The following is a 22,488-nucleotide window of genomic DNA, read 5'->3' on the forward strand; positions in this document are numbered from 1 at the left end:
TTAAAAAAAAAAGGTGGAGAATTACTGAAAGGTTGCCTCTCACCTGAAATCCAGTTCTACAAAATTAATGGGGAATGCATATGTTTATACTCCGGTATATTGTATGACTTGAGGTAATCTTGGTGCCTTGTTTGGTCTTAGTTTCATTTCATAACAAGAGGCAAAATTCACCCAGGTGAGAGGGCTCCTACACAATCCTTTCAGCTGTTGTGAAGAGACTGTACTGGAGACTAACAGGTGTAGGAGCTTTGCTTCAGCAGCTCCATGTAACTACCTTAAATAAAACTTAGTGCAAGACTGGCTGTGTTTGGGAGGGCTCCTGTCTGTAGCCCGTGGGCTCTGAGTGGGCAAGATGAGAACCAGCTCTACCCTTGAGGTTACGTGAGCCACGTACCACGAGAATTGTTCTGGGTTAATGCCCCAGTCTCGCAACAGTGCACAGTGTGGCATGGGGAGGAACAAGATGTTCACAGGATAGGGTTGACAAGCAGGTCTACACTCATGGAAGAGCCAGGCATTCAGTTGCATCTCCAGACTCTCAGTCATTGTTCCTGATGCTTTCAGTTTCCAAGAGCGTGCCCTTGTGAGAAAGTCCGATCCTTTTTGTCTTTCTTCCTGTCTATGTTGCGAACCATGAGCAACATGGAAGCTCCGGTAGCTAGAGATGAAGGATGCTAATGGTCCCATTTCTTCAGCTGCCTCTCATCTGTTGCTGGCTGTCCAGCTGAGGCTCGGCTGTGACAGCCAGAGCCCTTGCTGGCTTTGCTCCAGCATGAGGTTAAACAGGGTTGCCAAACCCAAAGGAACCCGTTTATGTTGGCATGGGACGGCGAGGAGTGTGCTCCATCGGGCATGGGTGCGTCACTTGTCCTTACCAGCCCTCGACCAACGCCTCTTCAGTGTGGCCTGGTCTGAACCTACCAAACCCCAGGCAGGTATGCAGACATCTACGGCTGGCAAAGCGAGCGAGCGCCAGGGGACGGAGCAGAGCAGCGGCTCTGCGTGATGCAAACGCAGCAGCACCACGCAGCAGCACCCCGCCGCCGCTGTCAGCACGGCACAAGAAGTCAGCACCCGAAAAGATGCTTGGATCCTGTGTGTAGGATAAGAGGCAAATTACTGGTGTCAATAGACGCGGAGTAAGGAAACATGAATATACCGTGAGCTTCCTCATGCAAATACTGAGAGGTCTTGTTAGAGGGGTTTAAATCACATGGGTAGTAAGTATGCAATTCAGGAAACTACAGAGCTGCCTTTGGCCTGGTTTTGTTATCTTGTCTCCATATCTCTCATTTGTACCAGTAAACCCAGCCTTGCAGTACACCTGACTGTGGGACGGGAAACCACTTGGGTTTTGTGCTTGTTTGCTAAATTTGACCTAGAGGCATTTGGATGAAGCACTTGCTTGGACAGAAAAAAGAGGCATTACATTTTTGTATGTTTCCCTCTATGTGTAGAGATGAGAGTGTAATGGATGAGACTGGTTGTTTCTCCTCTTCTGGACGGATAGACCTTAATTGTTTGTGAATCTACAAAGATTTAGAGCATGTTTAGAACATCTAAATAAATAATCAAATGAAAGGTCTGAAGGACACATTGCAAAAAATATTAGTTGGTGAATAACCCTGATTTTTTTTCTTGAAAGAACGATGACACTATCAGATGCACTTAAGGTAGAAGTACAACAGTCACGGTTTAAGAACTGGAGACTGAACCTATGCAATTGCATGAAACAACTTGCAGTCTTGCTTTCAGAATATTGGTATCTACTGTGGATGATTTACAGGCACTTGCTAATGCGTGTTTATACCAGAGCTGTACTGAAATCATTGCAGTGTTAGTAGTTACTTTGCAGTCCACAATTCTCAGCTTTTGTCTGCAGTGTCGTTGCTTTTTTTCATAATATGGCTTTTACCTTCTGTCTTTTTTTGTAAACTGAGCAATAGTATTTAGAAGGGTAGGAAATAGTCTGGTTCGTATTTGGTTTTCATATATTAGAATTAGAAAAAAAAGTCATTTAATTTTTGCTTTTTCACAAGAACCGTACGTATGTTAAGCCTGACTGTAGCTTTTAAAATTGTGATTAAAAGACTCATTTCTTTTAGTATGAAATGGCAGCCGTTCAGTAAGATTTCTGATGAACTGTTAAAGCATGTGCTTGGCCAGGTCTACAGAAGGAACACCTCATTAAAATAAGAACGTCATGTTACTGGAGAAGTAAGATTAATCCACCAATGCCAGTGAAACTGTTTTTTGTCCTTATATAGCAAGCCAGTTTTCTGTGTGAAGTAGGCAATAACTGTAAAGCTCAGCTTTTGATGGTGTAGCTGTATCAGTCTTAGCGTGAGTGTGCCGTCAGAGCTCTGCGAGTGAAGTATTGCTCCTCTTTTGCACATTTGTTAGACAAAAACGCATAATGGAGGTACAGACCTCTTTTGTGGCTATGCTACAGCAGATATTTATGGGGTAGGTATTTACTTGCAGGGTGCATATATGTATGTATATAAAAAAATAAGTTACTTGGATGACTCTGCAGTTTATACTTCTTCTGTTACAGACCTATTCCTTAGCCCAAACTGACGCTCATGTTGAGGAAAAAAAACCCTCATAAAGGACAGTAGGAGGGGAAAACCGCAAAATTTTTTCTTTCTCGTTATCTTTAAATTGTTTGTGGGCAACAATCAGAGAGTTGCATGAGATCTGTGGGGTGGTGAAGAAATAAGTGCAGTATTGCTCCTTGTAACTGTTGGCAGGCTGGATTTTTTCACTCGTATTTTTGACCTACACGTCTATCACATTTGGCTGCCAGTGTTGACTAGGCAAATGTTAACTAGATATAAACTAGGAAAAGGAGAAGAAACTTTGTCAGATGTGTTTAAAGCCAAATCTTTTCCATTCAGTAAGAAGGGAAGTGTTTGAATTTCTTAAAAACACATTTTTGAAAAAAACTCCAACCTGTTTCTCTTTTCACGATACTTAAATTACAAAGCACTTGTTTGCAGAGGAGTGTTTTGATATTAGAAGAAATCACCTTTATCGTTTCTCTAGTGTGACCACCTTTATGGATTTAGCACAAGATATCTTGGGAAAGGCTTAAACTTCACTGTGATTTTATCCCATAATATAAGTGTCTTTATGAGGCGTTACACTGATGTAGCTTCGAAATCTTACTTATGCAAATAAGCAGTAGAAAAGGCATTTGCAGTTGCTGTAGCTGGGGTAACACATACAAGTTGTAGGAATCCTGCGCCACAGAGCGTGGGCAGTTAGCTGGAGCTAAGGCCACATGTATCTCCATGGCACAGTATTTTTTATTAACAGCAGCATTCCTTTAGCATCGGTATTGCATAATTTTAGGTGCGTTATTGAAGTGTTGTGTCTTTGCAGTACCTCTGACAATTTTACTCTTCTTAAATGCCATTGGACTGAAAGCAGGCATAACTGTGTAAAGGAGATGCATATACTAGATCACACTGGTCTTTTGAGTCAGATTATTTTTTCTTCTTTGCTTTCTGTAAAGCATGTTAAAGTGCCTATAAAGCATAGAAGCTTCCTGCTGAGGTGCGTAGGAGCAGCCCTGATACTCCACGTAGAGCAAAACTTGCTAGTTTCATGTATTAGTTGTCCTGACAAAGCATCCTTGGCTGGGGCTGCACTTTGGGATTCAGGGAGTGGGTGTCAGTATCTTGTCTGGAAAACATCCAGGTTCAAGGCATGACAAAGAAGTGGCAGCTCAGTGAAGCACAGAATATGGTATAAGCTAAATTGTGCAGCTGTATCTGACGCTGAGAGTTTCTCCCGGCTTTCTCACTGTGCTTTGCCTGGAGGAGGTGGAGAGGCAGGATGCGCTTTTGTTCGCAGATAAGGGGAAGGAGTGAAGGGGACAGCAGTGCTCTGGCTGTTGGGTCATTATTGTTCCCAAGACAGGAATGGATAAGTGTAATGGAAAGAATTGGGGAGAAGGACCAGAAATGGCACTAGGAGATCCTCCCCAACAACAGTCTCCAAGAAAAAACAGACAAAAAGACGTGACTGAGTTGCTGTGCCATCCACGGATGTAATTTTAAGGAGCAACTCTTACCTTTTTCTTTTATCCCACATCTGATTTGTTTTTCACTTGTATTAGTTTGTTTGAGTTTTATTTCCTTTTTTTTTTATTTTATTTTGGGAATTGTTATGGCTATCTTGCTGTCCTTTACAAGACACCATATATATACAGTTTACATTATATGAGCACTAAGGGAGGGGGAATAAATGTGTTTTCCCCTGCGTATGTGACAGGTCTTGGCTCTGCTCTTCCAGGAGAGGACTCTTCCTAAAAGGAAGTTGGAAGGCCAGAGAGTGGGTCTTCTGGTGGACTGTAGAACTATTTGATTCTGAGATTTGGTCACAGTAAAGCCTGAGCAGCTCCTGTAAGAGGCATGTCCTGGAAGTGAAATGATAGTTAAATAATTTCTATTTTATTTTCCACTTCTACATCCAAATTCAGTTTCTGTAAAATATGAGAATTATTATAAAGCAACAGATTGCTGCCAGGGTATTGGAAGGGAACAAATCATGGTAAGAGAGTCCAGGTTAGGGCCCTTTCGTGGTGGTATTTGTGGCTTCTTCCAGAGCTGTTTTGAAAGATTCATTTTAGATAGTTCCCTGCAAAGTTGGTTGGATAAATAATGCCAAGAGAAGTGTGCCATTAAAACAGCTTGCATAAATACAATGGATTTTTGCATATCAAGTAGATATGAAACATATGAGTTATGAGATCTCACAGTTTGCTCCAGGTTCCCTGAGCTCATGTCTAATGCAAGCTGAGCGCATGTTTGATTTGTGTGCCAGCATCTTTTATAGATAGAGAGAGAAACTTTGAGCAAAACACTTTGGCGTCTGTTGAGAAATACGCTGATATGATTAATTGAGTGGAGTAGGTATTTCCACTAACACTGCAGTAATTTAAGCGTGCTTTTGAAAAATACTGCCTTAACCCAGGATATTTGTTTGACACGTTTCCAAGCCAGAGGTATAAATAACTCCGGTTTGTTGTTTCACAACTTTTCCCGTTCTGGTGTGGACATACTGTATGTTGGTGTCAATATGCTGTGGAGACATATTGACACCTGCATAAAAACACTGTACGTATTGTGTTTTTATGATGTGAATATATATACATATCTCTGCATAAACTGAATTAAAAGGGTTTTTTTAACGTAGTTTTTAGGGCAAAACTTGAAAAGCACTCTGTTCACATCAGGTGCTAATCACAATAAGAATTTAATGGATGAAACGATGGGATTGTGGTTGCGCATTTGATACTGTCAGTTGCCAAGCGGGATAGAGAGATAACCACCACCTGAGCTATTCATCATTGCTTTCTGCTAGGCTGACCGCCTCCTCAAATCTGCTGTCATAACTGCAGCTGTCATCACACCCTGATCCACGTTTCTCAGACCTAAAAATTACTTTCAACAGTAGCTTTCTTGTGGTTTACGTCATTTTGACAGCATTGCATTAAGGGGAAAATAAATGTATAGCAGAATATCGTAAACAGCAAAACACTCGATGAAATGAAACCCCATTTACTGCATGATTTTTTTTTTAGAAACCGTTGTATGCATACTGTACTCTGTGTAGAAGAATTCCTGCAAGGGAACTGTGGGTGGATATCGCATCTTAAAGATTGCTAGTGGTCCCCAAAACTTGACATGAAAGAGAGTGTAATTTTTGTTGCTTGTGCAATTGCTCAGAGTGTCTACTGAAAATACTGCGGTTGTAGAGAATACCTGTTGAGACTCTGTTGTGATATGAACATCCACATTGTGAGATTTCTGGTCTGAAAAAAGTTTAATGTGTTCCTATATATTCATAGCTAATGCTCATGTTATCGCTAGAGGGCAGTAGATACAAACACTGAATTACACATTTTACCAGAAAGTCAGTTTTTCTTTTTTTTTTTCAATTAATAAAGGAGCTTAACTCTTTATTAAACAACTCAGCTCCTGTGTTACACTACATATTTCCCCTAAAATAGTGAAGAAGAATGTTGTCAAGTCAGTCTGTTCAGCAACATAAAATTTTCATGTTTGATGCATGAGAATTAGATATTCCCAAATAAAAAGGTCTGTAAAATGATACAGCTTAGGCTGTTCCATGGTGTCAGACCAGTTACTCCCAGGGTATTCAGCCCCCTGAGATGGAAGACAGGGTGGAGAGACGAATAAACCCACCATAATCCAGGAGGAAACAGTTAATGACCTGCTGTGCCACCTGGACACTCACAAGTCTATGGAGCCAGATGGGATACACCCAGGAGTGCTGAGGGGACTGGCAAAGGAGCTGGCCAAGCTGCTTTCCATCATCTGTCAGCAGTCCTGGCTAACAGGGGAGGTCCCAGACAACTGGAGGCTGACCAGTGTGACGCGCATCTACAAGAAGGGCCTGAAGGAGGATCCAGGGAGCTATAGGCCTGTCAGTCTGACCTCAGTACCAGGGAAGGTTATGGAGTAGTTCATCTTGAGTGGGCTCACTGAGCATGTGAAGGACAACCAGGGTATCAGGCCCAGCCAGCATGGGTTCGTGAAAGGCAGGTCGTGCTTGACCAACCTGATCTGCTTCTATGACTAGGTGACCTGCCTAGTGGATGAAGGAAAGGCTGTGGATGTCATCTACCTGGACTTCAGTAAGGCCTTTGATACTGTCTCCTACAGCATTCTCCTAGAGAAGCTGGCAGCTCACGGCTTAGACAGGTGTACTCTTCACTGGGTAAAAAAAATGGGTGGATGGCCTAGCCCAAAGAGTTGGGGTGAATGGAGTTCAATACAGTTGGCAGCAGGTCACAGGTGGTGTTCCCCAGGGCTCAGTTTTGGGTCCGGTCTTGTTTAACATCTTTATCAATGATCTGGATGAGGGGATGGAGTGTTCCCTCAGTAAGTTTGCAGATGACACCAAGCTGAGTGGGATTGTCAATCTGCTTGATGGTAGGAAGGCTCTGCAGAGGGATCTGGACAGGCTGGATCGATGGGGCGAGATCAGCTGTATGCAGTTCAATAAGGCCAAATGCCAGGTCCTGCACTTGGGTCACAACAACCCTATACAATGCTACAGGCTTGGGGAGGAGTGGCTGGAAAGTTGCCCAGCAAAAAAGGACCTGGGGTTGGTGGTCAGTAGCCGTCTGAACATGATCCAGCAGTGTGCTCAGGTGGCCAAGAAGGCCAACGGCATCCTGGCTTGTATCAGAAATGTTGTGGGCAGCAGGAGTAGGAAAGTGATTGTGCCCCTGTACTCAGCAGAGTATTTCTTATTTATTAGTATGGTGATAGGTGCTTTACATATATAAATATATATATATATTGGTGAGGCTGCACCTCAAATACAGTGTTTAGTTTTGGGCCACTCACTAAAAGAAGGACATTGAGTTGCTGGAGCGTGTCCAGAGAAGGGCAGCGAAGCTGGTGAAGGGTCTGGAGAACAAGTCTTAGGAGGAGTGGCTGAGGGAACTGAGATTGTTTAGTCTGGAGAAGAGGAGGCTGAGGGGAGACCTTATTGCTTTCTACAGCTACCTGAAAAGTGGATGTAGTGAGGTGGGTGTTGGTTTCTGCTCGCAACTAGCTAGTGATAGGATGAGAGGACATGGCCTCAAGTTGTGTCAGGGGAGGTTTAGATTGGATATTAGGAAAAATATCTTTACTGAAAGAGTGGTCAAGCATTGGAGCAGGCTGCCCAGGGAAGTGGTGGAGTCACCATCACTGGAGGTGTTTAAAAACTGTGTAGATAAGACACTTAGGGCCATGGCTCAGTAGGCACGGTGGTGTTGGATTGATGGTTGGACTTGAGCTTAGAGGTCTTTTTCAACCTTTATGATTCTGTGTGTTTAATGAATGTAGTTCTGACAAGCAGGAAGCTGCCAAGATAGCCTTTTTAAAGCAGTGTAATTGTGCTACAGTTAGGATGCTTAAAGCTGAGATACCTTCAGAAAATTAAGTATTTGTTCCCATTACAGCTATCAGTTGTCAGCCACCAGTGGAATTCATCTCTTCTGATATCAGCAGAAGATCCAACTTTGTTTCCACCCCTGCTGCTCACTTGATGTGTGTGATGTGTGGCAGCTGATTGCTACAGTTGGAACAGCAACTTATATTTGTAAAATTCCTCTTTTCTTTTTTTTTTTCTTTTTTTTTTTTTAGGTTATTGAAGTTCTACATTTTCTCTCCTTCCAGTCAGGGCATCTTACATGGAACCCAGAGAAATTTGGTGAAGCTGGTTGATTCAGTGTAGTTTCCTTGTCACTAGCTGTCCAGCAGCTTCCTGTAGACCAGATGAGTTCTGGTTTCTGGCTCAGTTGAGTCCTCCCGCACACCCTTGCTTGCTGGATGAAGTGACCATTTTTGCTGCTGTGGTCTCCTAGCACTGAGCAGACTTTCCATTTTGTGAGGAGGCTTTCTGCTAGGGTGCATGCCAGCATAAATGCCAGGTGGAGTTTGCTAATGCTTTGGAAACAATCTTGTGTTTGTGACCCACAGGAGTTGGATTTGACATGGGTGATTATTGCTGTTCTGTGGTGTATGGAGTGTTTTGATATTTTCAGACAGGCTTCTCATTTGGCTTGTGAGATGTGTTCAGGTTACCTGTACCTGTCTGTAATGCCTGCAACGTTGAAAATTAAAATTGTTGATTCGTTTAGCTGTCTTCCTCTTTGTTTTACTTTTTGCCCTTACTAGACATTATGCACTACGTCCAGCACATTTGTATTCAGGATTAATGCTCAGACATCTCTTTGAAGGTCTCTGGTGCAGCTTCATAGTCAATCCAGGGGTTGTAGTTGAAAGTTAAAAAGCACTGTTCTCCTGCCCTCAAAACTAAGCATGTTTCTGCTGGAGCTCCTGTATTATCTGTTACTGACCTGTGGAAGGAAAGATCAAGGTTGTGAGTCTCCTGTGGGATGGTTCAAAAGTACTGCAAGGGAATCAACAAAGTGGTCCTTCAGCCTTCTTCATGTCCTTTTCCTCAAGCCTGCAACATAGCCATCTTACTTTCCTGTTGACTGAAGCTTTGGGAATCTTTGCTTATTAACAAGAGCCAGAAAGGAGCACAGTTACTTAATTTCAGAGGATCATGGTTTCCCTCAGGCTGCTGAGGATGTAATTCGGTTCCTTGTCAGTAATGCGTGTCTTTATCAGAAGCCCTAACCTAGATGTTGGGAAACATGAGCTTTCCTTCAATGTCTTGTATTGCATATGTCCGATATGTGTGCTCTGCAGTGGTTTACAGGCTGTAGGTCCTTCTAGCCAGCTGTGATCATCAATATGACAGATAAATAAAAGTATGAAAACCTCACTAATATTGGTGAAATCTGCATGCCTTTGCATGCACTTGGAATGATTAACAAAAAGAGCAACCTAGTACTGAAATTCTTCACATTCTTGTTGAAGGACAGTAAAATTTAGGTTAATAGTAATTTTTTTCTGAGTATGGCAATGGCACCAAGCTTTATAGAGAACGGAAAAATAGTTTAAGTGCTGACAGCTCCAGAAGTTTGCACAGAGGTAGAGATTACTGATTCAGTTATAAGAAGAACATTTGAGGTAACTCACTGCAATCTTGATTTTGTCACAAATACACAGCTTTGAAGTTGCTTTCAAGCAGAGCATGTTCGCAGGAGATGTATGAACAGCCTTCGTGATACAATTTATTTAGAAGGTAGAATTTCTAGAATGAACATCTACAATAGATAGATTGAGTTGTAGACTCACGGGCCAGGCTGGATCTCCTCTGTCTCTTGGCTGGCTAGTTTCCATATAACTGTAGAAGTATTGAACTCACTGACTTGTGCTTGACTAATGTATGACTTGCATTTGGCTAAAACGTGTCTTCCAAAAAGATTGCTTTTCTTCATTCGAAGATACCAAGCAGCAGAGAATCTACCACTTTACTGCTGACATATGCTAACCTGTTAATTTTTGTCGTTGAGTGATGTATCTTGTACGTAGTTTGGGTTGATTTCAGCTCAGTTGGTTTGAGGCAGTTTTAGCTGCCTTCCATTGGTTCTTGTTACTTCCTTGGTGCTAGTGAACTGGGTCTGGTACTCTTTATTTGCACTTTGTTATGGTCCTACACAGTAGCCACATGCTTTTTTAAGTTAAACATCCATGTGTCCTCTCTCACCTTCGGACTGCTGTCACAGAATATTATACAGTAATAAATCAAATGCCTTACAGCATTCCAAGCATATTACATGTCTGAAGACATAAAATGATATTGAATGTCATTAATTACATTCCCGTGTCTTAGTTCTTTACCAAGCAAATGCCTAGAATATGTGTATTTCAGCTTTTCGATTATTTTACCCAGGACTGATGTTTTGTGAAGTGGCCTGAAGTTACTCGGCCATCCTCCTCGCAGATTTTAATTGGCACAAAATTACTGTTGTTGTGGTCTTTCAAAATTTACTAAAGCTGAACATTGCAACTCCTGGGATCTCTGCCACCTCTTTTTATGACTACTGTGGAGAAAGTTGTCCAGGCTTGTGGATTAAGTAATGGCTAACATTTCCTGTGGGTATTAAGGGACTTCATCATCCTTCTGCCTCTCAAGGTCGTCTTGATTCTTTAAAAACACACAACAGTGCTCATTAAACACTTCCTTTTTTTTCTGAATTATTTTATTACTCAGTTACTGTCGTTTCAAATTACACCTTTCTCATTTTAATATTCTTTGCTTGCTTGGAATCATTGTAGAAAAATGTGATTATTCCCTCTTCCCCCATGTTTTATCTTCATGGATGTATGTGTGTATGAAAACAAGAATTTCCCTCTCACTTTACTGGATTTCCGCTTACCTGTCCCTTCTGTTTTTCTTAACTTGAATTACTCTAGGTATTTAGTTGTGTGTGGCAGCTACTTGTTGTGCACTTATCTGTCTACTGTAACCTCATTTAAAGCTAATTATTCACTCATTCCAGCCTGGGAATTGAGGATGAAAATCAGCCAAAATGATTGCTGTAAATCAGTGCTGGTGTGAAATTCCCAGCTATAAAGTTTATAGGTCTTACTTTTACATGTAGCTGAACTCCGAGTGTGCTTTCTTAGTCAATGAATTCATACTAGTAAATTATATCACAGCAATTGGTAGTTTTATGAAGTTGAGGCTCTGGGTCTTAGAAAAGTCATACAAGTTAGTAATAAGCTGTCAATATCAGGTTTAATTTCCTATTATCAGTATAGTTAATATGCAGCTAACATAAATGGTTGTAACATATATGTGCATTGGAGGAGAATGTTTTTTTTGTGGTTTTACATCAAAATTACCTGGCTAATAGTGCTACAAATACCATCCTTCAACAAACTCAATTAACTATAATTCAGTAACTCTTATGGATGCATCTTGGTCTCATACATTGGTGGGGAATGAAAAAATTCAAGGAAGATTTTTGTAATACATGCTCAACAACTAGTATGATTTACATAGCAGCCATTTTAAATATTTCTTTTCTGAAACAAATGCTGTGCTTTTGGGCACAGTTGTTAATAGGATTTAAGGAGGAACCAGCCTTTTAAAGTAACAAAGTAAGAGAACTGATTTAAAAATCTGGCTTTCCAGTGTCTGTCTGTGCTACCTGTTGCAGCTGAACTTTCATACCCACATGCTTCACTTCTTAAGTAGCCAGAACTATAATGGCTGTTATTTAACCATTTTCTAAGTTATGATTTGAAATTTGCTTCTGAAGGGAGGCATCACTTTCTCATTCTCAGTGTTGACCCTGGGTAGGTGGCAGCAGTGCTCTCTTGCGGGCAATCAGGAAACAGTGCAACGTACATGTAGACAAGCTTTGTATTCAGCATTACAAAGCCGAGTTGGAAGAATCAGGAGAAATATTTTCCATAAATACTTTTTTGGCTATATTAATGTCTTTCTGAGTCTCTAGTAACCCAGGGCGGTTTTAATTGTTTAAAACAATTTAATTGTGTTATATTCATCTACCTGTGTAGATCCAGGACAGGTTTAACTGCGTGGGTTGTACAGAAAATGCATCAGTAACGTGTTCATTCATGTGTTTTTTATTTTACCTATTTTAAGGAAGACAATATGTCTTCCTTATGAAAATGCATAAGTGCTGGGTGATTGTTAACTGTGTCCAGTTGTCACATTGCTGTACGTTTCTTTCTTGCAAGGAAGGGAGATTTGTTAATGTCATATTTTGCCGTATTGATTTTTGCACTTTCGATTCTTTGTGAAGCACTTAGTGTTGCTGACATTGCTGCGTAGCATCACCTAGAGAAGTAGAAACCACTTCAGCCAAAACCTCCTTATGACCATTGTCGGTCAGCATCTTTGAGTGAATCAGCAGTGTGAGCTTAGGCTGAATGCTGCACCTCATTCAGCTTGTCCTTAGACATTTGCCCATTGTCACATTGGGGAACTCTCCGTTCTTTTGATACAACAAAGGCTCAGAAATTTGCCGCAGTAGTGCATATGCCTTGCACAGGGCAGTGCAAGATAATGCATTCATCCCTTTTAAGTTTTGGTTTCTGAATGGCAGATGGTGGGATATTTTATTTAATACTCTGAGTCAGCTACCGACACACTCCACTTTCAATTAATCCCTTTTTTTTTCTATGATGTATAGCTGTAATTGATTATATTAATCTGCCAAGGAAGAAAGAGCAAAAGTAGAATAAATACAGTGAGAATTTGAGAACTCTTTATTATCTCACTTATGACTTCTCCATGGAAACTTAATGTTTACTGGGAACTGTAAGACACATGACTTGCTTTATCTTAATAATAACTGCTTTTATCTCTTACAATAAAAAAAGCAGTAGAAACTGGCAGACTGGCCCAATGGTCTAAGTAGATTGGTTTTTAATCCAGATGGCATAAAAGCCCAAAACATTTTCAGTGTTATAGTACATCACAGACTGCTCAATAAACCTGATAGCTCTATTTCTGTTGTTTTTTCTTCACAAAAACCTCAAAAATAGTTCCCTTCCATACGAACAATTAAAACTGCTAGGCAATCCACATGAATATGCACAATACTGATTTTAACTGCTTGGATGGCACGTCCATTGAAGAGAGCTGGTAAATGCGGCTGAAATGAGGAGACCTTAACCCAATTATTTTTGAATGGCATGTGAATGCTGCAGGCGGGAATGCCGTTATTAAATGGCATTTGCTATAAAAAAAAAAAAAAATACCCGTGCTCAGGAGAGTCCCTAGTGCTGGCCAATGGGAAATTACTGTATATTATGTCACCAGCCCCTTGGATTTATATCTTTTAGGGTGATGCACTATTGGCTGCTAGTTAGGCTCTTTGGGAGGGATTACTGGCACTCTTTGTGGCTTCCCCTTCAGGTCCTTATTTGGTAGCTGTTGATAGAGCAAGTCTTTCCAGCAGCTGAGCATCTTGACATACATTATTCATTAAGTCCTGGTGTTCAGGGAATATGCATATCCCTAGCTCTTCAGATATTTCTTCAGCTCGTACAATATGTCTCTTCACTGTTGCCTCTGAATGCTTGGACTTTTACAAATGGCATTTATACGATAGGAAGACCACGCGGTTGGATTTCATTTCAGTATGCCTCACATGCACACAGTTGCTGAGAACCTGAAGATCAGCAAAAAGAATTAGGAGAGAAAAGAAGGAATCGTTCTTCTTGGAAGTCTTTGCAGTATCAGATAGCAAAGAACTGATTAGCTTAGATTGGTAGTATAGGAAAAAAAAATCAAAGATGCCTGAGGCAAACTATTTACTCTCAGTTTCTTGGGGCTACATAAAGGTAGGATTTTGTTTTACCTTTTAAGAACCTTGATTTGCGGTGCATGATTGCATGATCACTGGATAACATGAGTATCTGTGGGTGATATGGCTATGAGCATATGAATATAAAGTGAAAAATCAGAAAAGCAAGCCTTTGTTCAGCAATGAGAATGAACTGCACAGTATACAGTCTTTTCTTGGAAGCTATGCTGGGACATTTAAAACAATGTTGCTTCAGTGGATAATCAGACGAAGCCTAAAGCCAAAGAAATTCAGAACAGTTTTGTGTTCTTTTAAAAAAGATTTACAAAACTGTAGACACAAAGAGATTTTTTTAAAAAGCTCAAAACTGTACGATACAATAGGAGAGAGCATGAGTGAAGAGACTGAGGATAATAGATGAATGCATGACTCATACCAGTTTTAATAGCTGAAGAAATGTGATATTATCCACAGCATGTTCCAGCAGCATCTTTTGTAGCCTCTGTGTGTGTGTATGTATGTGACTGCTTATTGATTAAAACACTGGAAACTGTCGTCTTCTAATATTGATCTACATTATTATGTAGAGCAGCTTTGAACTAGCTTGAAGCTGCAATACTGCTAGAAAATGGAGTTGAATAAGCTTTTATCTCTTTTATAGAAAACTTTTGCACCAGGAAATTAAATCTATATGCTTGTCAACATACAGAACTGAAATTCACTTAATACAGAACCATGTCTGGGCTTTGTTTTAGCATTACTTATGTGTCTGTGCTTAAAGAAATGATGTTGCCTTTATAATTGTTACCAAGTATGTAAAAAAGGAAAAAGAAGCATTATCTTAAGCTTGGCATACAATAACTTTTCCAAATCATCCTGTTTTAAAGAAGATTCTGGTTTCTACTGAACTAAATAATGCAAGTGTTGAGTTAAATGGCTAAAAATAATACAAGCATTGTGTTCACACATGACTGAATCTCTTATGCTTGCTTGTATTAATACCTTCTTTTATCGTAGATTTTTTTTTTAATAGAAATGTAAAACCCTCATTAGGTCAATGTGTTCAGTTAGGTCATTTTGACCATTCTCTGCTAATGCAGAATTGTTACCAGTATATTCTCAAGGATTTTGATCAGTCGTTTTTGAAGAAATCGGATGCTATTATGCTAGCTAAGTAGATTCCTTTCTAGTTTACCAAAAAATAAGACGAAATTACTTTCCATTCAGCTAAAAGGGAGGTATTTATTGTAATTCACTTGGACATGTTTCCTGCATTTCCAGGCAGCTGCTGTCGTGTTCCTGCTTGCTAAATTAGAAAGATTCAATCACCAATTTTCAAAAGTTGTTCACTCTTACAGCCTTTAAAATTGACAGACTTTTTGCTAATTGAAGTTCAGCAGAGAGCATGGTAGCTGTAATTGATTATAGGTGGAAAAAAAGATGTCCTCTGTATAGATAGTGTCCTATACTATCTATAGACAATGATTTTAGTTAAGAAGCTAAGTAGTACATGAACACAATTTTACTACCATGCTTTTTGAGTTCACAGTTTGCACATTATAGGAAAAATGTGGAGAGGCAAAGATCTGCTTTTTACTACATTAAAAACAGAATGATATAGGGTATTCATGAAATTCTAAGGAAGAATGAGACATATTAGTCTCAGAGATCATTATATATGTTTAAATGCCTTACTGTACATATATTTCTTTAACTGCCGTATGCTTTAGACTGTACTTTATTATTTTTTGTTAATTATATTTCGGGAAATGTTTGTCATGTGGAGTGTTTACCCTTGGCTTTCATTGAGTATCTTTCATTGAAACAATGAGCACCACTATCACAATGCCAGGCTTAGAGATGTGTACCTCACTATAGCTTATGTATAAAAACCAATGCGTGACCTTGATATTGATTAAACACATGGGCTTCCAACCAGACTATTTAGTTCTTAAGAATGCTGTTAAGTATTAAGAATGCTGCTACAATCAAAGGTGGTTTTGCATTCACAAGCAGTATAAACAGAAGCCTTACATGATTACAATTTCAAGTTGTTTGTCTTGTGTTTGTAGCATACAAGACTGTCAAATTCAGTAAAATAAGATTATTTATTAGTTTTTGAGTTATGTCTTTTTTAAAAGAACGTTGATAGATAACTTCAGAAATGAAATAATGTCGTGTAAATTTAATGTTCCAACTATGGAATGCGTGTCCCATGGATGTATTCTATTCATGCAAGCTTTTAGAAATAATACCTAGAAAGGAGGCAGCCAGAAAGATTGAATGTTGCCGTGTGGGTTTGGGAGCCAGTGCAGTCAAAGGCTCCAGGCGTTCTTGAGCATTTTGGTTCCAGCCTCCACTGGGCTTGGAGCTTGATTAATGCTCAAACTGAAAGGAAGGCAGCATGGGGCCTTTTGGTCTGTGGACTATCTTCTGTGCTGGTGCCGAAGGTTGTAGTGGAGGCAGCCTCTTTACAGTTCTTGAGATGCAGCAGATCAGGACAAGGGGCAATGGGCACAAACCGAAGCATAGGAAGTTCCGTCTGAACATGAGGAAGAACTTCTTCACTCTGAGGGTGACGGAGCACTGGAACAGGCTGCCCAGGGAGGTTGTGGAGTCTCCTTCTCTAGAGGTATTCAAGACCTGCCTGGACAAGGTCCTGTGCAGCCTGCTGTAGGTGACCCTGCTTCAGCAGGAGGGTTGGACTAGATGACCCACAGAGGTCCCTTCCAATCCCGACCATTCTGTGATTCTGTGAGATCACCCATTTAGGAACAGAAAGCCTGGGTGGAAGAGGCCCTACCAGGACAGGGCATTTACACCCATTTACACCAAGGGTGGTTCTGATTGCGCCCTCTCCCAACACAACTGACTGCTGGCTGCATGTTAGCGTAAGATTTTTTGTTACTGAGTGAAGAACTTTATGCAAAAAATGTAGAATGTTCTAAAGTGTAATCAATAAACCCTACATATATATATATATAAACACCTATATATAAAAATCCTATATATGTGTATATATATATATAAAGCATATAGCCATTTTTCATGGCTATCACTTGTCTCTAGTTGGATCTTCTCCATGTCTTTGGAAGTTTCTTTCTAGTACAGATGCAAAGTCTTCCCAAAATTATATCAGTGCTCTGGTTGCTGTCTGAAAACACGGTTACTACAAAAGTTTGTCTACATTTTTCTCAGACAAGTGTCATCAGACAAGTATCCAATTTATTCCTCCAGAACCCCATGTATATTTATCCTAGGTTGACAGTAGTAATATATATGCAGAGATAACGCACACACTGTGCTCCAGCCCAGAAGGACCCAAACTACCAAGCTCAGTCCCTTATATGTAACCTGTTCTTTCGAGGTGACTGCTATTTAGGAAACTGTACTTGTCTCATCAATGTATGCACGTTTGTTCTAATTTATTAGAGTTCTCCTGTCAGACTCCCTACATTTTTAAAGGGAAGTAGAAGTGCACGTGGACTTTTGTCACTTTGGGAGATCTCTGTTTGTGTTGTGGGTTCCCCCCACCCCCATGCAGAGAGTGAAATGGAAACATTAAAATCAATAGAAACAAATGAAATGAAAAAAATATGCTTAAGGAAATATTTTTAGAATTTTTTCCAGACTATAGTGCTCTATTGCTGTGACATGAGTATTCAGCAGTGGATAACTTTATAATTGGCTTAAGGGACATTTAATAGCCTGTACATTTCCAGGGGGAATTGCCTAGACTGTAGTCAAGAGCTGTGATATCCCAAAGGGATATAGATGTGTCATTTTTCCAGTCTAACAATGCTTAGTCTTAATGTGGGAAGATCTTTCCACCTGAGGAAGAATACAATATATGCATAAATCAGCCAAAAACTACTGCTTCCTCCCCATACTGAGCTCACAATATAGTAATTACAATGTGTGGTGTAAATGTTTATTAGTAACAAGAGTTTTGATGCGTTATGATTATTTTCTTGAACGAGGAAAGTATATGGTGTTCAGATCTTTAAAATTCTTATTTAAAATGTTATCTTTAACATTTACTGCTAGTGACAAGATAATGTTATTTCTGAGAGGACAAATGATGAGAGCATGGAAAGTCTAGCCAGGTTTCAAGCACGTTAGAGGCGTCAGCTTTATGACTGAAAGAGTGTTTACTCATAGATGTAACAGAAACTTCTCTGATTTGCACTAAGATCTTGCAGGAGCCAGGTGAGAGTTAGACAGTTTCATTATAAAGTAATAGTGCAGGGATGTATAAATATGTGGAAAGCAGACGCTCTTTGAAGCATCAATTACACTTGGGCCCAAACAAAGTCTTTGAGAAAGAAGTAAAATGAGGAAAAAGTAGGGGCTCTGAGATGCTTTTGGGTTTTTTTCTTTGAAAAAAGATTTTTTTCCCCCAGAGGACAAGTTATTAAACACCAGAGAATTAAGTAACATACAGATATACTGAAACAGGGTATAATCAACAAAAATGTCTGAACATCTCAATCACTGTTCATCTCTTCTGGGGTTTATTTATATTCTCAAAGAGCATTACTGTTCTGCATCAGAAACTGCTGTCTGCATATGGTCTTCAACTTCATCTGTTTCAATGTGGATGACGATTGTAAGGCTTTGTCATATAATTAGAAAATCAAAACCATTCTCAAAACTGCTTGGTCCAGATGTTTTCAAAATAAGTATCAATTAAAGTCTTGCCGTGGCGTCAGCAATGTGTGAAAGAGTGTGAGGAAATCACGCTAATAGAGTTCTTCAAAGCCAGAGGCTTCTCCCTTTGAATTCGCTGTTAGCAGGAGGGCCTTGCAGAACCTGGGGGACTTGTTTCACTGTGCACCCATGGTCAGGAGCCACACAGGCTGTTCTGCAGGTTTCATGCTGATGGTTGAGCTTTTGTGTTCTGGTGACTTACAGGGTGATGGGAAGTGGGAAGACAAGGCTTTGCTTCAGACTAGCGGGGAACATAACATTTGAAAAGAGCACCATGCACCTTCCATTTGTTGTGGACTTACATACAATAAATATTTAGTTGGAAATTCTTTAAGAACATCTACTCTGTAAGTTTCACATGATTATTACCAGTATGCAATAGCAAACCTTCGCTACCTACTCTCTGCAATTAAATTTATCTTTTTTTTTTTGGAGGGGGGGGCGGGGAGCGGTAAAAAGTCTTACTTCTTTGTTGTGCTGGGTAGGTCCAGGAAAAACAATGCAAACAAACACCAGTTCATTCTCTTTCAAAGCTGGGAAATTTTTAAGGAGAGTTCCTGAAGAGTACATACCAGCGTGGCTAGTTGGTCTTCTTCCAAAGTGCAGAACGTGACCAAGTAGTGTTGCTCTGCAGCAAAAACAGTATTGCAAACTTAGGGGTTTACTAGAAAACAACCAGACAGACGAGGCCCTGTTTAGCTGGGATCCAGTGAACAAGCTGGATTAAATTAGGGAAGAGAGAATATTGGAATAGTAATGGATACGCTGATGATGGGCCTGGAAATTAATGCAGTTTTGTCAACTTCTGATATTTTATGAAGATTCCTATACACAGTATTTAATTCAAAGCTGCAGTTTCTGGATACCGTCTGGAGACAAGCTATTCTGTGAGCTCTTCAGTTTTTGCCTTTCTCATCTTTGTGGGTACAGAATAAAAAGCATGGAAGCGTGACCTAAGTGCATGTTAAAAGCTGAAAGAAAGGCTTTTAAAATACTCTTGATCTGGACTAGTCACTTTACTGCTTGGCAAGCTTGACTTGCTTTTTTAACATTTGACATTGGTGACAAACATTAGACCTCACTGTAAAGATTGGTGCTGGTTTTGTGCAGAGTGTGTAGCCCTGTAGTTCATAGTATGTGTAACTGTATTTGCAGTATGGTTCTAATTTTCAGAAATGCATTGAGTGCTTGCTAGTACATGGCTATATCTGAGATCAAAGCTGAGCTTTTGGCTTGTGACTGAAGTAGGATTCAGTCTTTGTAGCAGGAACTTCCTGAGCTGATGGCATGTCAAAATGGCAGGAAAATGCAGTGGCTAATGGTTAGAGTGTTATATTAAAGGTAATTTTTATTTGGCACACTGTGAGCAATATAGTAATTGGTGACTTACAAAGGCATCATGAAGAAAATAACACCATTCACTATGCAAGGCCTCTTTGAAGAAAGGGTTTGATGATTCCAGTGGAATGGAAAGGAGGTGGTTAATGTTTAGTCTAGTGTTTTATCTTGTATAGAATAACGAATCACCGGTTTTCAACACAGAGGAGTGTTTACAGGGATATATACTAAGGACAGCTATTGCTTGATGTAATAAATAGTCATAACTGGGTGAACAAGGTGCAAAATGGTTCTGAAAATGGCACAAATCATTTGGCTTTCTTCAGACAAAAGATGACTGAGAAATCGAACAACTAAATGAAGGGATAGCACAATGGGAAGCAAAATTCAGTAGTGACGGATGCTAATTTACATTGACAAGAGTTGTTTATAAATTGCTAATGAATATTGCTGAGTCCTGTTTGTTGATAACACCATGGCAGAGCTATAGTCAATGAAAATGCATGTAAGATAGCTAGAGCTATGTTGTGGAATTAGGCTGTTGACAATGTCACGAGATGCAATTTAACCCTGGAGTCTAGAAGGAATCGAGGAAGGCTCAGTGATAAGTACCTAATCAACTACATATTTTGTGGAATGTTAATATCCCCTTGTATGCTTTGTAGTGCCTAGAGTGATTTGCTGTCTTGGAAAACGAAAGTGTTGCCACAGATGGGTATTTTCTACTCCGATGTTTCATACAAATACTGACAGTTTTCTGAGACTGTGGAATAGTGAAGTCATTGGGCTGATCCAGTACAATAATTTTAAGTCAAAGACAACAAAACCTACCTCCGTTCATATTGGTGTGCAGGAAGTCAGTAAGCTATTTTGATGGTTTTGAGCAGTGCTGTCAAATATATTTGAGTAGATTAATGATGAGAGGGAAGATAAACTTTAAATACTACAAAATGAATTTCAAAAAAATGCACAAACAGATTAATTTGTAAATCTGATTAAGACGACCCTAGTGGAGAAGGAGTCTTCTGTGAATATATTTGTATTTTCTCTCCAAACTAAAATTAAAAAATGGAAAAGACAGTAATATTAATTATTAGTGTGTATAGAAATGTCTTGTATTACTAGTAGGACCCGGTGCCTTAGTAGCTGAATCGCTACGGAGTATTTTAGGAGGTCAAGAATTATGTTGTCCTACCCACGAAGAAGTTAGTAGGGTAGAGCGATGTTACATGTGATTTTTGCTTTCATAGTTATATTAGTTTAGTATGTATTCTTAATGTCACATCCTTTCCCCAATTACAAGTTGACTGCATTTTCTCATCCTGACTAAAATACATCTTAATTGCTAACTTTACCTTTGTTTTGTTTTGTTTTGTTTTCCAGTTTAAAAGAATGCTCAACCGGGAGCTAACCCACCTATCTGAAATGAGCAGGTCAGGCAATCAGGTCTCAGAATATATATCGAACACATTCTTAGGTAAGACTATGATTGGAGTTAACTTTTTTCCTTTTGTTTTTTAATCTTTCTCTGGGCTGTGATAGAGCTTAAAAGCAAGTAGTTTTCCCTATTAATTTCTGTTTCTAGAAACTATACGTTTAGTATCTCATCGTTCAGTATTTGAGCGCAGAGATCATGTTAGATCCATTTCCTCACAGCTCGTTAAGTTTGTGTGTGTGGTTTCACTGTGTGTGTAATTACAGATATAGATACATATACATAATTTCGTGTAACATTACAACTACTATGTTCCTACTGTATTAAGAAATTAATATATAATTAACTAATTATATATTAAAAAGGTTCTTCCACTCTGTTTCCCTTATGAATGTTACCACAAAGAGATTTCAGTGTGCTGGAAGAACACAAGCACAACGTCATAAAATCTTGTAGTACATGGTTCTTGTGCTTTGCTATTCCCTGCCTGCACATGAGCGGGTGAATGAATATGACTGAGTCAACATGTGAACAGACTGTTGCCTGGAGAATTTATGCGGCTCAAGAACTTGCATGGTATTAATAACTTTTTATTAAATTTTTTTATTAAAAAAACCCAACACAGTATTACAAAGTGTACGGTGGTTCTTCTGTGGCTTTGCAGAACTAAGAATATATTTTTTTTTCGTGAAAACTGGTGAAAATTAGTAACACTTAGTTCCATACTGTTGATTTTGAACATGAAGATAATACAGCAATCTGAAACATGCTTTGAATGAAACACCGTTGGTTCATAAAGACTGTACATGTAAGGGGAAGCACAGCTGAATACGTTTAAATTAGGATACAAGTGCTTTGAAGGGTGCTAGTCACACGTGTTAAGATACATCTTGTTTTATTTGTGTGAGAGGCCGTAGCTGGTGCTTCTTGTGTTTTTTGAAAGAAGCAAGTTTTTTTAGGTACATGTTATCCTGCGTGTCACCATATCCAAAACGAATTGCCTAATGTGTCTGTTCAGTGTCCCTGAGTGCTGCGGCACAGCAGAGTTACGGACAGTAAGAAAGTGGTGAGTCTCAGTCGTGGAGAAGCAGTATTGCACAGCTTCAGTCACACTGTACCGTTGCCTGAGAAGATGACCCACTTAGGCTGAAAAGAGTGAGATACCAGTGTCTGCTTGCTTTTGCTTGGAAACTTAAGACTCATTTTGACAGGATAAGGAAATGCATCTGTCAGCCTTTCTCAAGACCTCAGTCTTGGGCAGAAGGAGGGCTGC

The 22,488-nt window shown here is 39.7% G+C and overlaps 1 protein-coding gene across 8 annotated transcripts in view; it reads left to right on the forward strand.

Annotated features, from left to right (window-relative positions):
• PDE4D (phosphodiesterase 4D) overlaps positions 1-22,488 on the forward strand; it is a 436,095-nt gene that overhangs the window by 397,619 nt on the left and 15,988 nt on the right. For 7 of the 8 annotated variants that reach the window (XM_075447148.1, XM_075447149.1, XM_075447152.1 and 4 more), the window contains one exon: positions 21,164-21,257. In XM_075447148.1, coding sequence (XP_075303263.1) covers positions 21,164-21,257 — 94 coding nt within the window. Of the gene's footprint in view, positions 1-13,434; positions 13,770-21,163; positions 21,258-22,488 lie in introns of those variants that run through there. The other variant, XM_075447154.1, reaches the window with a different exon arrangement.

This window comes from Opisthocomus hoazin, chromosome Z (genome assembly GCF_030867145.1).
Source record: "Opisthocomus hoazin isolate bOpiHoa1 chromosome Z, bOpiHoa1.hap1, whole genome shotgun sequence".
Classification (NCBI taxonomy): domain Eukaryota; kingdom Metazoa; phylum Chordata; class Aves; order Opisthocomiformes; family Opisthocomidae; genus Opisthocomus; species Opisthocomus hoazin.